Here is a 19,154-nt window from a genome sequence, read left to right as displayed (position 1 = left end):
TATTAGGGATACGCAAAAGTATTACGTCACTTATTTGAAAGCGGAATATTCTCGCTCGTGGTTTTTTTTCTAGAACAATGCAAACAATTTGTACAACTCATATTTACTGATAGCGTTCTTTTTGTTGCTCGAGATAAACGTGTATCATCGAAGCACGCTCTTATAAACACACGAGAATCTAACAAAAAAAGCTAACAAAAAAAAAACACCAGAACTAGTTATTTCCTGCAGTTTTCCGGGCGCTGAATGCGAATCCGGTTTCCAAGTTGCTCCAACACGTGACAATTTTGCAGAAAGGATTGTTTTGCTATATTACGATATGTGCTGGAGCAGTTTTATTGCACTCAGAATTGAGTATATTATCAGGAATTTTAACTCTCAAAAAGATTTTTTTATACCGTTGTAATTAATAAGACATTTTATTATTAAATATGGAATCTATTGCAAAAAATCTGTGAATTAGATTTATTAAATAGCTTTCAACTATATTTAAGCTTGCTTGCACTTAAAGATTTTTCTTAGGTCACTGAATTCGATGTCAAAATTAACAAATTCAAAATGAATTCAATACGGTGGATTTCAAAAGTAAAGAAAAAAAAATCCGAATTTTTGCAAAAATTTATGTATAGAAATCTTTCGTGATATATTGAATACGGTTCCAATGCTAGAATTGACGAATGCGAAATTGTGGTATGGCCCATCAAAGTTAAATTGTTTTCGAATTTCTGCAGAAAGTTTATTAATTGGAATTTTTCGCGTAACTCCACGCGTATACCTACATTTAATTATGAATGTCTTATTAACCGCGAGCGACGCAATGCATTTCTTTGGTGGGCCGAAAGTTCCAACGACATATTTAAATTTAATTGCAATAAAACTTCCGCAGCGCGTCGTCACATCGTTATAGCATGACGAAGCACGGCTAAAAATAGCGCAACTACTTTTTCGCAACTTTAATTACAAATTTCTCACAATTGTAACCGCGATGGAACAATTTTGATTCGTATGCGGCGCACGGGAAACTACAGGAAATAACCAGTCTCATTCAGGTGTTCAACAAGTCATTTTTTTTTACTGAACCGTGTAATTAAAGTCAAACGTAGCAGCACACGTGGACCAGTTCTGCCGGGTCAAACAAAACAACCGGTCAGCCGTTGACTCTCGTCAACGTGAAAAATGTCTATTAAATTTCTATTTCTCTTCACTTCCGATCGATCAAAGAGGCAGGACACGACACACGTTTGCTCGCTTCTCCGCAGGCTTCTCGTGACATTAACTCGGAGCATTCGATTCCGAGGCTCTTCCGAGACACAGAGCCTTCCAACACTGTATCCGCCCGTATCTATACCGCGAGTCAAGATAAACCCGGCTTTACGACGCGATTTACGATTGCGTACATGCACACGGTTTCTCGCGGTGCATCGCGCTGACGAGAGTCAAGGGACGCGGCACGCGTGTTCGTCGAATCGGACGTGGGGGAGTATCTCGATCCGCGTGTATAAGTCTCGATTGCCATTGATAACGTACGACGAAGGTGACGCATTTGCGTCCAAAGAATCGCTGCATCGCGACGCCTCGTGACGACTGAGCCGAGTGACATCAGGTAAACTGCCGCCGACCAGGCGGTTTCGTGCACGAAACTGAAGTACTTGCGAACGAGGGCGAGAGAGGTCGGCGAACGGGGGATGGCGCCGTTCATACGGGCCGAGGGGAAGGGGGGGAGAGGGAGGTAGGCTCGTCGATGGTCCATGGTGTCGATGATGGGCGCGCTCGGTCGCAACGAGGTGAACCACTCTTTCCGACGAGCCGCGTCAACCCCCCGCCTGATCCTCGCTACTGATCCGACAAGCGCAACTCTTTTCTCGCTTACACCCACAGAAAAGATTTCTGGATTCGATGCTATTACTCTTTTATGTATCATAAAATGGGATTGGTGCGTGGGGACAATCAAAATTATTACTGGCAGACAAGAGAATATTTTACTCTTGAATAATAAAGTTTTTAAATCTGAAATAAAATTATTTTAGTGCTGTCTATTAATTTTTACGATATCATGCTCAAAACGGTGTCTATGTATCTCGAATCTGTTCGTTTTTTTTTTCATCTATTTAAAGTGGTTCGAATAAATCTGAAAATTCATACTTTCAGCTTTCGAGAACAAATGTTGAAACTACTTTAGAAAATAACAAAATGTATATAATTTAATAATCCATCGAACATTGGAGAAACTTGTATGAATGAAAATTGGTGGAAATATCCAGGAGTAGGGAATTAATGATTAATTTTTTCAGAGAGAGATTTAGATTAAACAATGGAAATTTGTGGCAAATCTCATAATGTTCTTGACTTAACAATAGATTGAACAGGAGAAAATTTCAAGAACTATTTTTTTTCTAATAAAATATTACGAAAGCTCGTTTCGTAGATACCAAAAATATCTCGTTTTATAAGCGTAAAGGCTCATAAGGACTCGCTTTAGGCAAAAGCTGCTGAGTTTTCCGTCAATGCGTTAATTGTAATCCCAGCAAGCGAAAATGAATTGAAGCGGATAGAAATGAATTCATTTCGAATTTATACTTTCGAGTTCGCGTTTCAGATTTTTCGAATCCATTGTAATTCAAAAATAATATAATATGGATATGAATACATTCGAATTCGATATGATGAATAGCTCATTTCGTATTTCAATTAACTTGAATCTGAAAATAATATAATGGGACCATGAATCTTTCCGTGAATTTCAAATGATAATAAATAGCGCATTTTATATTTCAATCCATTTGAGTCTATTTGAATTCAGAAATACTCTGGAACTTTTAAGTGCGAACTAATAAATAAATTTAAATAAATTGCAATTTTCAATTCATTTGAATTTATTTTCATTTGCTGGGAATGCGTCGTGTGTAAATCTTTCTTGCGAGAAAGCGTTTGTCTGCAAAGTCCCTTATATGATGTCTCAAACTGCGTAGCGATTAATCACGTGTTATAACATCGAGCAAATTTTTATTCTAAATGTAGGAATATGTGAGTTGAAATTTGCATGCGCCGCTCTCGTCTCAAGATAATAAATCAACCTTGTTTAATTCAATGAAGGAGAATAGAAATTATAGATCTCGTCTTTTAATACCAGTATTGCTTTATTTTTATACCGCATAAGGTTGCAATAAGATTAAGTACGACGAGAATATTTTTAGTCTTGTCATTAAATAAAAATCCTTTCTAAGAGGGTACGCCTACTTTTGCTTCTACTTCTCGGCAAGAAACATACGTTCGATTGAGAAAGATCGCTGCAATTACTCTTACTCATCATTAAATTTCGAGCAGTCACGTGATCATAATGGGAAAGATTAGTGCAAATTTGAAAGACTGGCGAAAATCAACGATTATAATTGTCTTACACAGAAAAAAAATTAGTATTAAATCAACAATCATTGTCTCATACATAAGAAAGATAAAAAAAATTTTCTTCAAAAAAATTTTATAATTTTAAATAGATATAATTTGCTTACACGAAAAATTTTTATCGTAAAAAAATATATTCATTTTTATTCAATAATAATTTGAGTTGAGAGGAAAAAATATCAGATAAAAAAACATCTTCAAACCAAGATTTAAGAGTTTTTTTTTACTATATTAGTATTATCAGAACAGTCATATTGTACTCTTTAGATCAAGAATTCTCAAAGTATGGATTGCAATATAATTTTTGATTTGCAAAACAATTTTCAGCTATCGTAGGAATTGAAACTAATTCCTAAATAAATTACTAAATTCCTTGGAAATCATTTGTTTAGATACGTCAAAAATATTATCAATAAAAATAGAAAATAATTGCATTTTTTTTTATAATTTTTGTTTCTCATATTTTGAGAAATAAACTTATAAAATTATAATAAATATTAGGCTGAATTAACGAGCAAATTTAACTTTAATGGATCTAAATTTTTTCCTTCATGAAATTCAAATCTATTAAAGTTAAATTTGCTCGTTAATTCGGCCTAATATCTATTTCAATTTGTTATTAACATAAACGAGCTGGTCTATTTGTTTATTATAAAATTATATTTATTAAAAGTAACAAAAATAGGAGATACAGTAATATAAATAAATAATCAATTTACTCTCCTCCGCTTTTTTGTAATCTCGAAATAAGCTAGAAATAAGCTAGAGAAATCGCAGATGTCTGCCGTTAAAAAAAAATAAATCGTGATTTATAAGTTTGAAGAATTCTACTTTAGATGATTATTATGAAATATTAAAATAAAAATATAATATTTTGCTGAAATTTAAAGTTAATTAAAAATGCAATTTTTTAAAGAAGACTTTGTATTCATTTATTGTATATGAGATAATTATGGTTGATTTATAGGTAATTTTTTTCTTTTGATATGCAATTAATTTAACAAACAGTATTTCCAGAAATTCTACTTTAAAAATCAAGAGAAAAACGGACAGAAAAAAATATCAGTGATTGATAAACTCTTCTGTCTAAAAGTTGGTTATTAAAGATAAAATGTACGTGCTGCAAGATATAAATTAATAAACTAATAAGTTAGAAATTAACAAGCATCCTTTAGCGAGCATTCGATTCACAATGGTACACAATATCGTCGACAGATGGACATGCTCTGGTATTCCCATTTTTCTCGCAAGTAAAGAATCGCACAAAAGGCGCAGTATTATGAGATTTTTTTACTCTCCTCTTGAAACAAGAGGATTTTATTTTATGAAAGAATTTCTCGAAATCTTCAAGATGTAAAAGTAAATAAAATGTATTTCGACAATAAAATTTCGTTCATTTGTATTATATTTAAAAATTGTAATTCAAGAACTCGATATTTTCCTTGCGAAAGATTCAATGCACTAGCATCAAAGCGCATCCCAGCTAGATTTCTCGATGCAAATATTATTAGCTTCTCTTGCGAAAAGAAAATAGTACGTTAAATCCATTTAAACGTTATTTGGTTTATTTGGTTCTGGCAGCAAGTATTTTTGTCTGTATCACCTATATTCGAACACTTATTAAAATGAGCTTTGACATCAGCTGCAATGATATCAGTCGCCTCTATTTTAACGTCACATTTTAGCTTTGTAGATTAATTCTTTCTCTGCGCGAATGTATAGGGATTTACGAATGAATAAAGTGCCATCGTTGTGTACAAAATTATACACAGCTGAATTAATTGAATCGAATTAATTAATGAGGAACTTGCGTCCTTTGATACTGTCGATGGATCATGAACAGCATCATGGAATTTATCTAAACATCTCTTTACAATACCGGCTCCCCATCCCTCGCTCCCCGTGTTTGTCCTGACTTTACATATTTCTATCGACGCCTCTCTCTCTCTCTCTCTCACACACACACACTCGTTCCCCTCGCTACCCCTCATCATAGAGATTTATTGGAAAGATCGACCCGGGTGCATCATACGCGTACAAGAGCTGTTCGCCAATAATGGTTCTCATGCCTTCTCTCTCTCTCTCTCTTCCTTTCCATGTGTCTCTCGCTCGTTCCCTTGTCCGCTCTCCGCCCTATTCTTTCGCGCCTACACGTTCCTTCCCTCCTCTCTCTCGCTTTCTCTCTCCGTCCTCCAATTCATTCGCGATCGCGTATGTATCTCTACATCGCCCCATTCTCCCCGCATCGGCGGTTTCGAGAGAATCGAGCGCGCGCACGGCCGATTGGAATTTCGGGGAAAAGTCGAGTTTCAGAGGCTGCCAATCGCGGGACGTGCGTTTCGCCGACCGTCGCGTCGCCGCGAACGGCTGCAGCGAACAGGTGTTATCGCGGGACTTGACACCTAAAGCGGCGCACTCGACAATGTACAAACCAGGTAGCGAAGTAAGCTCGTCTTTCCCGGCGAAACTCGCTCGACTCGAGGCAGTTTCGACGCATCGAAAAATAGTTCGTGCTCTTTGGAAGCCAAAAATAACACGACACGCTTGTCGATCGACGATGATCACGATGATCGCGCGAAGGAAGTTATATTAGGATTCGTCGGTGCGCTATTGAGCAACGTGCACGTCGATGCTCACTGTTAATTTTTAATCATTCTGTATGTAGCCTGGATCGCGCTCGACGCGAAGGTCGTGTCAGAGCCACCGCGACCGGTTTGTTGTAAATTTTTATCGTTGACATTACGAGCTCGTCCGAGATACTGCCGCTCATCGCGACGCGCTCTTGAATTTATCGTCCGCCGCTGCACGCAGAAAGAAAGGATTAGCTAACGAAGCTAAAATATAGCCGCGGCAGCTAAGATGCGATTTTTGAAATAGAGATAGGTACTGTTGCGGCCGAAGAGATCCATTTATTAGTTATTAAAATGAAGCAGCTACAGCAAAAAAATATTCGCTGCTAGAATCCAATATAGATATGGAGAAATAGTAATACTATGCATCATGTCGAACCTTTCACGGTCCGAGAACTCTTCCTGGTAAAAAATGTTTTATATATAATTATATACAGTTATACATGTATAGTTATATATCAAATATGTCCATATATATTAAAATATACATAATTTGTAATCGTACCTAATTATGTATAATATATATAATACTATGACTAAATGACATTATAGCAATCATTATATATAATTATATATGAGTATATATATTTTAATATATTTATATGGATGTATTTGATTCTATAATTATATATAAAAACAGTTTTTTGCAGATTATTAAACAAATGATTTTTTATATTTTTTATATCACCGTTGTTATATCACAATATTTTTCAGTTAAAGTCTTAAAAAAAAGCTCTTTAGTGAATCAAACAATTTAATATTTACTGCAGATACGATTTTTTTATACACTCTCTGCCACTGGACTCAAAAAAGATAAAGCACGCTTTTAATTTTAGCTAATGAAAAATCTCGCAGCAAATGCATTTTCAACAATCGACTGTTAGCATTGGAAAACTCAAGCTAGCTATTTGACCGTATCCGGTTGCAAACGGCTCTAGCCGATATTTCCAAGTTATATTTGTTTCTTTTTTTTCCGTGTGCGAGGACGAAGTCTGCCATTCACGCAGATGTTAACGTGCACGGGCGTGGGGAGGAGGGCGTCCGCGTAACAATCGGAGACGTCAATGTTAAATTTACATTGGCGTGTAGTGTCACCTCGAACGCACACATTCGACCTCAGGATACAATGTGAAAAAAAAAAAAAATGCAGGAGAACTGGAACCTCGGCGCGTCTCGCGCTCGAGATCGTAAAAATTTGCGATCGCCGGATAAAATTCGCGGATGGTGCGGCGGGATAATAAAAGTCGCCGGGCGACACGGCGATATTGTTTGCGTCGCGCTCCGCGAGATTTTCCCCGCGTGTCTACTTGCGCCTCGCTGCATTTCGCAAATATCCGGCGCGCAGCTTCACGGCATCTAGCTTCCTGCGCATCCAATTTCGCGTAATGTGTCTATCGGCGATGCTTCGGCAGCAGACGAGCGACGTTAAACGGCGTAGAGCGCTTAGGGCCGCGCTGCCATTCAACGACATTACGGAGTTCAATTTCGCCCTGCGTGGGACTATGATGACGGCGGTAACGTCCGGTTAACGGAATCGATCGTCGGGACGCGGGTTAATTGCGAGGCGAAACTTTCGACTGCCTTGCAAATCGAGTCAGCTCCGGCGGTGCGACGGATTTATAATGGCGTCCTTGCCATCGAACGGTCGAGGCAAAATCTTACTTCCCGTGTGCGCGTAAATTGTCGCTAAATGCGAACAGAATAATCTTTAAATTACACTGTGAAATGTTGCAAGTATTAATCGCGAGCCGTCAGAGATATAGTGCGCTTCGTATTTGTGTTCAAATCAATTTTTGTTGAAATTTTTGCGTTAAATTTTTAACGTGCTCAAATTCAATTAATTTTAGGATGTATAGAATATTTGTCAAAATATTATGAAAAAATTATAGATTGTTTTTATATTGCATTTGAAAAAAATTTGGCGATTTTCTGTTTGGATAAAAAATTATTTTAATAAGAAGTAGACATGTGCTCTATAAAAATATAATTAATAATGAAATAAAAAATAATAAAAAAATCTTAATTTTTTAAATTTAAGTATTTTAAATATTCAAGATGATTTATGAAAAGTTTCCTTGCGATGCAGAGATTAGTTCTGTAAAATAAACAAAATTTATTTATTTATTTACAAAGTAACTAAACAAACGATTACAATAAACTTTTTATAAATCTTTTTGAATACTTAAAGTACTTACAAGAAAATTGAGATTATTCTTAATGTCGTGAGAAATAATTTAATTTTTAATAAAAAATAGAGTCAATAAACTATAAAAATATGTTATTAAATAAATATATATAATCTTATTCTCATAATTTTCACATATGTATAGCTTATTTGAAGTGTTAATATTAAGCACATTTCGATTTATTTAGTTTGCTTTGGGATTGCATGTCTGATATATCCTTAAAACAATGTGAATGCTGTTTGGAGATTTTGTGTTAAATTGGTACTCAATATCTCTTAGTGTTAACATAACGCAATTTATCGGCAAATGGCAAATAACGTAAAAATAAAATTTTGAAACAAATTCCAAGATAAATAAATAACGTGTCAACATATCCAAAGAAATGCGTTTGCACAATCTGCTTCCAAAGTGTGGTGTCGAAGTGCGTTATATTTTTTGCATTCGTGTTATTTGCTAACACATTTGTCTTGTGTTAAATTAACACAGACATTTGAATGGACCGTTGGGGACATGCGATACATGTCAAATTTACATATTCAAATAACGGAACATTTACATTGCGAATAACACAAATCTTCCGTCTGTGTTAAGGGGCGGAAATTAGATCATGAAAGTTTACATACGTTTGTGTAATTGAAATAATTAAAATTAAAGAACATTTAATTAAGAAAACGGCACAACGTCTTCAAACTGTAACACGCACAGAAATTAATTCGGTTGCCCGTTGCAATCGAGTTAATCCGACGAGCAGAAGTGTCATCTTTGTCGCCTATTAATGTCCCAGTGAAAGCTTTGATTGAAAATATTAATTCTACTTCTCTTGACGCGTTATATTTAAAATTACATTCCTCTCTGCAAAGATTACTCAGCGTAAAAAAAGAAAGAAAAAAAAAGAAGAAAGGTACATCGTGAAAAGTTGCAGACTATAAAACGACGTGTAACGTAAACGTTACGCAAGTTACTGGAGTAAGGCAATGTCGTAAATTTCAACGGCTGTAAAGGGTTTAGCTGTGCGTCGTGAATTTATTTCCCTCAGAAATGTGGATACTTTTTCATGGGCTAGGATAAAGCTTACTTCCAATAGGAATATAATGCTTACGGGCGCGTTTTGAAAGGAACATTTATATTTGCGCGCGGAAAGAAAAAAGAATTAATACCCTCCCCGACGGTATTCGATATAGATTCACATCTCGTCGTTTTAATGTATCTCGCATAATTCACGGTCAAAGGAGGTAATGGAAAAAGTGTTGGAGTACAGACTATCGGTGGGAGATAAATAAAAGTTCGGGCGATAAAAGGAGCGGCAGTTTGAAGGAAACTTTCGTAACGGCGTTAAAGAAGCTGGCGCAGGACGGACGCGAGCACGGGCCGAAGCGGAAACATCGATATTCGGGCGAACGTGACTAGGTTTTCTCACCAAATTCACCAGGGACTGGACGAGAAGGCTGACAGGATTGCCGGCGGCTTGTATAACCTCCACTGCACGCTCGTGCGTACTGTGCCGCAGGTCGACGCCGTCCACCTCAATTATTCTATCTCCGATCTGAAAGCACGCGCGAAAGGGCGAATTAAGTCCAAGCGCGGCCGCGAAGATAAATCGCGGCAATTGTCGACTATTAAGTTTTCACGCATCCGCGTAATGCCGCTTAAGTCGAAGCGCACTCGCGAGCCGAACGGCGCGAAGGGGAAGAGCACGGTGAACGCGGTAATAACGTCAAGCTCGCAAAATTATAAAAGCAAAATGCATAATTTATTTTAATTTTTATTATATTATTAAATTACTTTTTGCGAAACGTTTTGCGAAAATCGTGTAACGAAGCACGCTCGACGCGCTCCGTTATTTACCGAAACGCGTACACACGTTTGTAAACTTTTACCAATAAAATCTTTATTAGAGCGAAAACGCGCGCGTTTCTCATCTCCCGGCTTTATTAAGTTTTTATACAATATATATATATATATTTTTTTTGCGCAAGCCGGAGAACGCGCGCAGAGCTACTCGGTGGAATAGGGAGGGTGAAGAAACACAATTTCCGCGGTCGACGGTAGAAAGAGGAGATCGTTTCGAGGAAACCGTGTTACCTTGAGACCGCCGGTCCTGCCGGCCGGACTGTTCGGCAGGACGTTCTTTATAAATATCCCGGAGATGTTCTGCGTCTTGCTGGGCCCGCCGTTGTGCAGATCGACCTGAAACAAGAAATCGATCGTCGCTTTAACGTCGCTCGCCACCGCTCGTTCCATTTAAGTCCGTGCCATTAAATCCGGCAGAACTAACGGAGCCGCGATTAGTCGATTTAGTCCGACAATTCGTAGTTTAATCACAGTTAGATTTAATCAGCGCCGCTCTATGACTGTCCCCCAACTCTCTCTCTCTCTGTTAACTCCGGGACCACGTCGCAGACACTGGACGCATTTGAGACAGATTCCAACCCGCCGTGATTTCCGAATTGCCCCTCTCCCCCCGCTCCAATTTCCCCTCGGTCATTTATCCTCGTTAATCTCCCATTGGTTTGTTGCCGCATCGTCATGCGCTAATCGAATTAATGCAATTATTTAACACCACAATTCAGCGTGTGTGTATCGAGTAATCGATTGCGTTTTCCCTTCCTCCCTCCTTATCCCCCAGCGAGTGGAGAAACCAAAACGTAGCCCTTTTTAATTAGTAACGAATTCGGTTTTGCACGATCGCTACATTATTTATCGGCGGATCATAATCCCCGCGCGTTTCCCAAAATCAATTATTTCCGCTATAACTGGAGATAATTATACAGTTTAATTGGATGGGGAGTCGCGTTACGCAAATGCGCAGTAGTATTCCGATAATTTGTGCAGAGCGCAATTTTGAGAAGCCGCTCTGCAAAGCAGTCGCGAGCGGGTTGACTAAAGCCCGAAAGCCGATGATCCTATTACCGGCCTTCTTGCCGGTTTAACGTCGAGACACCACTCGGCCGCGCATTAATGCACTTGGACGACCGATGCACGTGTGACGATGATGCAGTCCGCATCGTGCATCGGCGTGGAGTGGCGCGGCGCGGCGCGGCGCGGCGCGCGCGACGCGCGGCTCCATCCATCCGGCTCGGTGCGCATCGATAAAGAGTTAATTGATTAAATTCTATTCGTCAAACTAGGGATTGCCGAATGCGCGCCGCGCGCTCACGGTGTCGATCAATAAAAGCCTTTAACCCGCCGCGTCGCACACGAGGAATTTATACGCGCGATCGCGGGGTCGAATCTATTAAAGCCCGCCCACGTCCGCCCTCCCCCTCCATCCCCCTCCGCGAAGCCCGCCCGTGGACGCGCGCACGTGACGGTTTATTACTTGTTAAAATCCGACGTTAATTATCGGGGCCGAATTATTGAGTTACGGATCATCCGGCGCGAGATAGATCCATCAAGACGTCGCCGTTCACCGGCGGCCATCTGGCCCGACCTACTTCGACTACCGACTCTGTCCGAATGTTTCAATAGCCTCCTCCGTCGTAGTATTTCCGATTTTAAAGGCGGGGCTATAAAACACCAAGGGCGATATCGACGAGGGGCCAGATTCTCGTCTCACTGCTCCGCGGCTATATCCGTTTTGCGCGACTAATAAAAGGAATGCGAAAAATTGTGACTGGATGACTGCGCGCGAGAACATGCACGTAATAATTCAGGATTATCTTCCTTTGCATCGATCGAATCTCGGGAATTTATAAAAATAAACCCCTCGCGAGCACGTGCGATACTCTTACGCTGCAAATTAAATCAATACCCATAATAAAGCAATTAGAAGTAACGTAACGAGAGAAATGTAACGTAATCAGGAGCACGGGCGTATCCAGTGGAGCGGGCGGGGCGGAAGAGGGGGAGAGGAGAACGTATAGTTAAAGGATCGTACCCTTCCCAAAATTTTTTAACCCTTTCTCTACTATTCTGGATATTTCGTGTCCGACCGATTCTTATTTGTACAAGTTTCTTTTATTACTTCGATTATTAAATTATATACTATATTATTTTCTAAAGTGAAGTTTGTTCTAGAAAGATGAAAGTATGAAATGTTCGTGAATTTTTAACAATTTTTTTAATCATTTTAAATAGGTGTGAAAAACATGAACAGATTTGAGATAGACACCTAGATTTGAGATAGACAGAGGCGAAGCATCGTCTTAAACATGGTATCGTAAGGATTAATTATAAAAAGGTACTTTACTTTTGAATCTAAATAAATTTTTTTTTATTGAATATTGTTTGCTTTATTCATCTTCAATGTTGCATTTTTAATAATATGTAAATGTTTCTTACTTTTTTTATTCTGAAATTAAAAAAATTTGTTCTTAGGAAAATGATCACATTTTGTATATAATAATAATGATAATTACAATATTAAAGAATTGCCCATTTCGCTTTTAATAATTTTTGCCCGTGTATTTTGTTTATATTTTTCTTCATAAACAAAATTGAAAAGTTACGCGAAACCCAATATTTTTTCCATTCAAAATCGGGAACGAGGAAACATTCTGAAGTCTAAAATAACCAATGAAGCAATTCAATAATGCAAAAAATTGTTGTTTATGTAATAACAGAATTGATCGCCTGCCTCATTGGAAAAAAAATCTTGGATACGCCCGCGAGCGGAAGATATTAATAAAATAAAAAAATAAATAAAAAAAAACGTTTGGAAACTTAATAACCATTTTGTTAAATTAAAAGAAAATTGGATTTACATTTTTTTAAAATTATTCTAAATAATGACGTAACGCTAGATAGCGTTGTTAAACATTAAACTACATCTCACCTTGCCACCAACGATGCTGAGCCCTAGGCTGGTCTTAGGTTCTCTGTATATCTCCACCAGTCTCTCGGGACCCCAATGCTTCGACCAGGTGACGTCGCCATCGTGCTCCCTATGGGTAACGGTCATGTCCCCCTTGCCCTCCACGAAGACGACGGTCGGGAACTTGCGCGGCGAACTCGAGCTCGACGAGGGCGAGCTCTCGGTCTTCCTGGACGTCGAGCTGGTTGGTCTACTCTGACGCGCCAGCTCCGGATGATCGGCGCTCGTTTGATCAGCCTCGAGCAGCTCGTCGTCGCTGCATTGAATCGCCTTCGACTCCTGGTAGGTCTGCACCTCGACCTCACGTCGCGGACTGCGCAGGGCGTCTTCTCGGGAGGAGGATCTCGACCTGTCGGACGATCTCGTGGAGATGTCCTCCGGGATGCACTGCACGCTCTTCGACTCCTGCTCCGCGCCCTCGTTTCTAGTGAGATCACCCAGATCCTCCAACGAGCACTGGACACTCTTGTTCTCGCCCTGAGTCTGCGTCTGCACTTCCCGCCTCGGGCTCTGGAAGTACCTCTGGCCGATGTGGAAGGGACTGATCCTGGGCAACTCCTCGTCGCACGGGCTCGTTACACTCTGTTCGGGACTGCACTGCGTGCTCTTCGATTCCTGCACAGTCTGCGTCTGAACATCGCGCTTCTCCTTGGGCGAGTACTGTGTCTCCTTGAAGCTCCGCTCGACCTCGTCGAGACTTTCCTCGTAAACTTCGCGGGTCCAACTCTCGGGCACTGTCGTCAGCAGATCCTCCAACGAGGAGGTGATTGCCTCGTGGAACAGACGGTCCGATTGACTCTCGAGCGTCTGACTCTGATACTCGAGCGAGTGCTCCTTGCAAATCAGATCCTCCTCGTGCTTACAAATCGCTTCCTCCGACAATGGCGAGCGTTTCTCCTGCGAAGGGGTCTGTTCGCGCGCCTCCTCTTGTCGCGATAATGGCCTCTTCTGTTCCTCTCTTTGAAGATCCTGCGGAGAAATCGCCAAGTCCTTCGGAACGCGTCGAACTTGGAACTCGCTTGAGAAACCAGAAAGAAAAACCAGAGGTCATACAGAGCGGAAGAGCGCGACCGGCGAAACCGCTTCGTGTCGAGCGTTTTTAATTGCTTGGCAAAAAAAAAACCGCCGGCACAAAACCGTCACCGACGATAAATGAATCTTCGACGTCGTCGTCGTCGGAGATCGGATGCAATTGCTAGTGCAACAGCTTCCTTAATTGCAGCGATCCGCTTGTTACGCGGCCGGCGTTGGTCAGCGGTATAAAAAGACTGGCCGACTGCCGAGGTCATTCGACACTGTCGAATACTCGACACTCGATATAAATCAAGCGCGATTGCCTTTATCGCTGGAATTATCTCTCGTCGCGCGCAAAATGTGCAAATAAGATTAAAATACTAATTCACCATTTATATACTTTGCGATCGCGAGCAACGAAAAAAACGCTTTCACGAGTTACCGTATGACGAAGATATGATTCGATTTAATTAGAAACGAATATGCTGATAACGACGATTTATCCAGAAATTAACGATTTTATTTTATTCACATACGTATACGTTGAAAAAATATTTGGTTATAATAATTGAGAATAAAGTAGTTTTAATTAAATGTTTGATCAATTTAAATATATATTTGTTGACATTTAGTAATTATATTAATAGTGATCAAACGTAATAATTAATAGTTGCTAATCGGATACTAAATGATTGCTTCATTATTGCTAAACGTTACTAATTATTTGTTTATATTAATTGAATGTTTAATTGAAACTATTTTATTAAAAGCTATCATTTAGACTTGATTATTATTACTAAATTCTTTTTGCAATAATATTTTATGTACACTGAAACAGATTTCTAAAAGTAATAATAATTAAGCTTCGGTAAAATTATTTCAATTAAATGTTTGATTAATGTAATCAAATATTTAGTGATATTTATTGTTTAAGTAAACAAATATAATAGTAACTAATCGGTTACTAAACGGTTAGTAAACAATCACACTAAATATTACTAAATATTTGGTCATATGAACTGAATATGGGTCAAATTAATTGAAACTATTGGATTTCGAAACTTGATAACTGTTATCTAGGCTTGACTGCTGTTACTACCAAACTTTTTTTCAGTGTATATAGAAATAAATGATACAATTACATATATATGTATACGTATACATATATACCTTTCCAGTGATGAGTAAAATACTTTTAAAATGTAACAACATGCACAAAATACACTAAATAAATGCTCATTAATGCTAGTCGCATATAACGATTTGTCCGTGATGATTTAACTAAAAGTACAGAACACGAAACGTAATTACAAACACAACGTGAATTTAGAACGATTTAGACTACATCATGTGGTCTTTCATTGTCACAGATTTTTTAAACAAAAGTTTTAAAAGCGTGACATGACTTACATAAATGTGAAACATAAATGAAACTTCCATATAAGTGTCTGTTGAATTTAATTGTGAAATAATATCAAATAATAACTTTTATATTATTAATTTAATAATGTGCGAGAAGCAGGAAGTTATCAAAAAATTCTTTAATTAAACTCAATTATAGAATAAAAAAACAGATATTCTTTGCACATCGCTCTATTCTTTTTTTAGCGTTCAATACGATATAATATTACAAATACTCGTTATTCAGTTAATCCGAGAACTACTTCATCCGGTTTTTACTAATCAAAAATTCGTTTTACAAATCAAAAAATGCTTCGAGAATATTATCAATTAACGTATCTGAAAATGTATCAGAACAATAGTTCAGATATTCTGTTTTAGTATCTAGGTACAGACACAAATATTCCTGTTCGAATGTAACTCAGATACAGATTCAGACACAAAATATATCTCCACACATGTATCTAGATACGTGCATGGAGATACTCCTCAACTGTACTATCTTTCTTAATTGGCTTGACAAGAGAACGTTTGTGCGAACGCGAGATTAATATTGGCACAATTAATACGATCGGTAATAGAACGCGGAAGGCGGTTCAAATATTTTTCCGTTTCCCTTTATCTCTTTTATCCGCCTCGTGAAATAAAAATGCAGTTAAAAGTATAAAAAAAGGGGGAAAGAAAAAGAAAAAAAAAAATTTTACGCCACGATATCTCTCACCGCGACGCCTCCCGCGCGGTATAGTATGCAATTGAAATGAGGCGATTGTATAACGGACGATAATATAGAGATGGGCTTATATTGTTTGCGTGTGTCCGAACCATATTCTCCGATGCGGCGTATATACGTGCGCGCGTATTTTCGATATGTCACACACGCACGGATATAAATCCGGCGCGGATTTAAACGTGACAGACCCACCGCTGCGCGTTTGCCTTTAGCAGAAAAATCATCTCCCCCCCCTTCCCCCTCGAACGATTACGTATTGCGCCCGACCCGAAAATGTCCCCGAGATTTTTCTCGGGCTTCGTCCCCACTGGGAGGGATAACCGTCGCTCGGATAACTATCCATTATCGGAACGCGAAATCGTATTTTCAGACTTTGCCGCTCGGTGCGTCCGCCCGATGCATACTTAACAAAATCGTGAGAGGTCTAAAATATGCAAGGCACGAAACTCGGGCGAACTCTGATATTTCTCACACTGCAGGAACTCGCGGAAGCTCATTAAAAATTTCCCGACGCGCTCGCTGCATCCTCCCAAATTGCAATTTTGCGACGGAGGGGGGATATGTCCGGTTTGTGTGCAAGGCCGCGCACAGATTTCGTTAACTTCGAGGAGCACAGAGGGGGGGGGGCTCACGAGGACCCTTACGTAATCGACCGTGCGTGTCGATAGTCCTCCGATTTGTATGAGCTTCAAAACAATCTCGCTTATGAAACTTCATAATTAAATGCAAGTGGAATTTCCCCCGCGGCGTTATTTCCATACTCTTGATATATATCTATTAATTGCGACGCGCGAAATCCGCCGCCGATCGACCGATCGCGATTCTTACACCGGTTGGTCCAGTTAGTCACGGATCTTAGCGATGAAACGCTTACTGGACGCGTTCTCCAACCTCCGTTATCCAAGAGAGCCGACGTCGTCGCTCGCTTCCGGTCCCGTCCGACGGATCGCGAATCCGAGGGCTGCTGCTTCCTCAAGGGTGTGTGCCGTGAGCGAAAGGGGTGACTTTGTGTGTGTATGCGCGAGCGAGGGGGGGCACTTGTTGGGAGTCCCGTGCTGGAGAACGCGAGACGCGATCAGAAGAAAGAAACTCCGCCGCGCACCGGAGGCTGGGGCTCCGTTTTTCTTACGTCGTCGCCGCGAGCCGAGGTGTTCACACTGTGTCGTGTGTGTCCCCCGACGGCCGGCACTCTCCGTGCGTCACTGCAAACTAGCTTCCTCTGATCTAATAAATAACACTCTTGCCGGAGCGCATGCACACGTGCATACGCACGCACACACACACACACATACACGTACACACACGGACGTAAGACGACGGGCGCAAACGCAACGATAATGTGCCGAGCGTGGACGCACGCCGACTGCCGCGAGGCGCGGGCGACTACTCGAGTGGCGTGGCGACTACGAGTAGAATATACTCCTCGTGGACTACTCGATGCGTGCGCGCGCCGTGCCGCGCCGCGCCGCGCCGGTGAGGGAGCCGCGATTCTGCGTATATGTGCGTGCACGCGGGCCGATGCGTGCGTGCGTGCGTGCGTACGTGCACAGCTGCCGCCCATTGAGCGGCCGTGCATGTGCACGGAGCTGACGCTTGTGTGCGTAGATCGTGCACAAGGTGTCCTGGGGAACTTGCGTAACGATAATAAGACGGTCTCCTTCATCAAATATTTATACAGATGTTTGCAAGGTAAAGGAGTTCTCTGATTTTATTCCAACTTCATTTGAAACTGAATCATGTGCAACCGAAGATTAAATATATGCCGAGCGCACTTTGCACGGTCTATAATTTGCGACGGAGGTCTATTTATAATTTTATTTCCAAATTACGAATATAATTATAGACGAGGAAGAAATTGTTGTATCATACTAACCGTAATGCGATTTAAAATTATGTATAGCATGTTTGATTGTTCTTCCTTTGATACAGTTTAGTTATTACAAAGTACGATCTGTCTCGAATTCTGTCGCAAATTATAGATTATCCAAACTGGTCTTTAAACATAATTGTTTCGAAAGAAAATTGTATTTAAAAAACAATGCGCCTATAGAGATGTTAGCGCGCTTTTGTAATTCTATTCTCGTTTCACGTTTAATGAGCGATAAAGGTAAAATTAGGGACTAGAAGCAACGCGAATATAAGTAACGAGTCATCGTTATAATTATAATTTATATATAATAACGATTTGGTAATATTACAATTTTTCATAGTGTCAGGATTGAAATAGTTACTTTTGACAAGTAACTCGTTAGTCGACTTGTTACGTAACGAGCAAAAGTAGCGCATTATATAACGAATGAAGTTACAAGTTATTTTTCAGTGTTGGATAAGTTAATATATCTTTCTTAACTAAATTAAGGTTAATGGTTTATAAAATTAATTTAGTTATTTTAAAAATTACACGAACGAAAAACTAACTAGTTTTAAAAGTTATGTTAAGATTAAATTAAGAGCTTATTTTGAAAAACATTATTTAACATTAAATTAGAAATTTATAACTTTTTAAAGTTAAATACTCAAACAATTCTACTGATCATTCTATGGATCATTAAACAAATTTAATTTTATTTGTAAATTTAAGTTTAAACGAAATAACAAAGAAATATTGTTTTTTTTATGTAGGAATGTATTTTTCTTAATTTTTTTGCATATATAAATGGTTAATTTAGGAAAAAAAGTTGATAAGTCAAAGTTGATGAGTTTCCAAAATAACTAGTTAAAACTAAAAATTACATTATTTAAAATTAACCAAGTTAAAATTTAACTTTTTTACTTTATTATTTAACTTCGAACTTTTAACTAGTTACTACCCAATCCTGCTATTTTTTAATTGGTACGCGTAATGGTAACGAGTTGATTATCAAAAGTGATTATCAAAAGTACTCCAATCTTGGAGTATCAGCCAGTACTGTTATGGAAAATTGTAACGTCATTGTCAAATTGTCACTGCAAAACAGTAATGAAAATGGCGTTACTCG

The 19,154-nt window shown here is 39.2% G+C and overlaps 1 protein-coding gene and 1 long non-coding RNA gene across 4 annotated transcripts in view; one reads left to right on the top strand and one right to left on the bottom strand.

Moving 5' to 3' along the window:
- Positions 1-19,154, bottom strand: part of LOC105196259 — a 155,190-nt gene that overhangs the window by 21,522 nt on the left and 114,514 nt on the right. For all 3 annotated transcript variants that reach the window (XM_026136895.2, XM_039448590.1, XM_039448591.1), the window contains 3 exons: positions 12,993-14,049; positions 10,301-10,405; positions 9,636-9,761 (listed from right to left, as the gene is read on the bottom strand). In XM_026136895.2, the coding sequence (XP_025992680.2) occupies positions 9,636-9,761; positions 10,301-10,405; positions 12,993-14,049 (1,288 nt within the window). The remainder of the gene's footprint in view (positions 1-9,635; positions 9,762-10,300; positions 10,406-12,992; positions 14,050-19,154) is intronic.
- LOC120356757 overlaps positions 1-19,154 on the top strand; it is a 79,662-nt gene that overhangs the window by 27,960 nt on the left and 32,548 nt on the right. The window lies entirely within an intron of this gene.

The sequence above is a fragment of the Solenopsis invicta genome, chromosome 4 (assembly GCF_016802725.1).
Source record: "Solenopsis invicta isolate M01_SB chromosome 4, UNIL_Sinv_3.0, whole genome shotgun sequence".
Taxonomy (NCBI): Eukaryota; Metazoa; Arthropoda; class Insecta; order Hymenoptera; family Formicidae; genus Solenopsis; species Solenopsis invicta.
The sequence above is the reverse complement of the archived record's forward strand: the minus strand, read 5'-3'. Positions and strand labels throughout refer to the sequence as shown.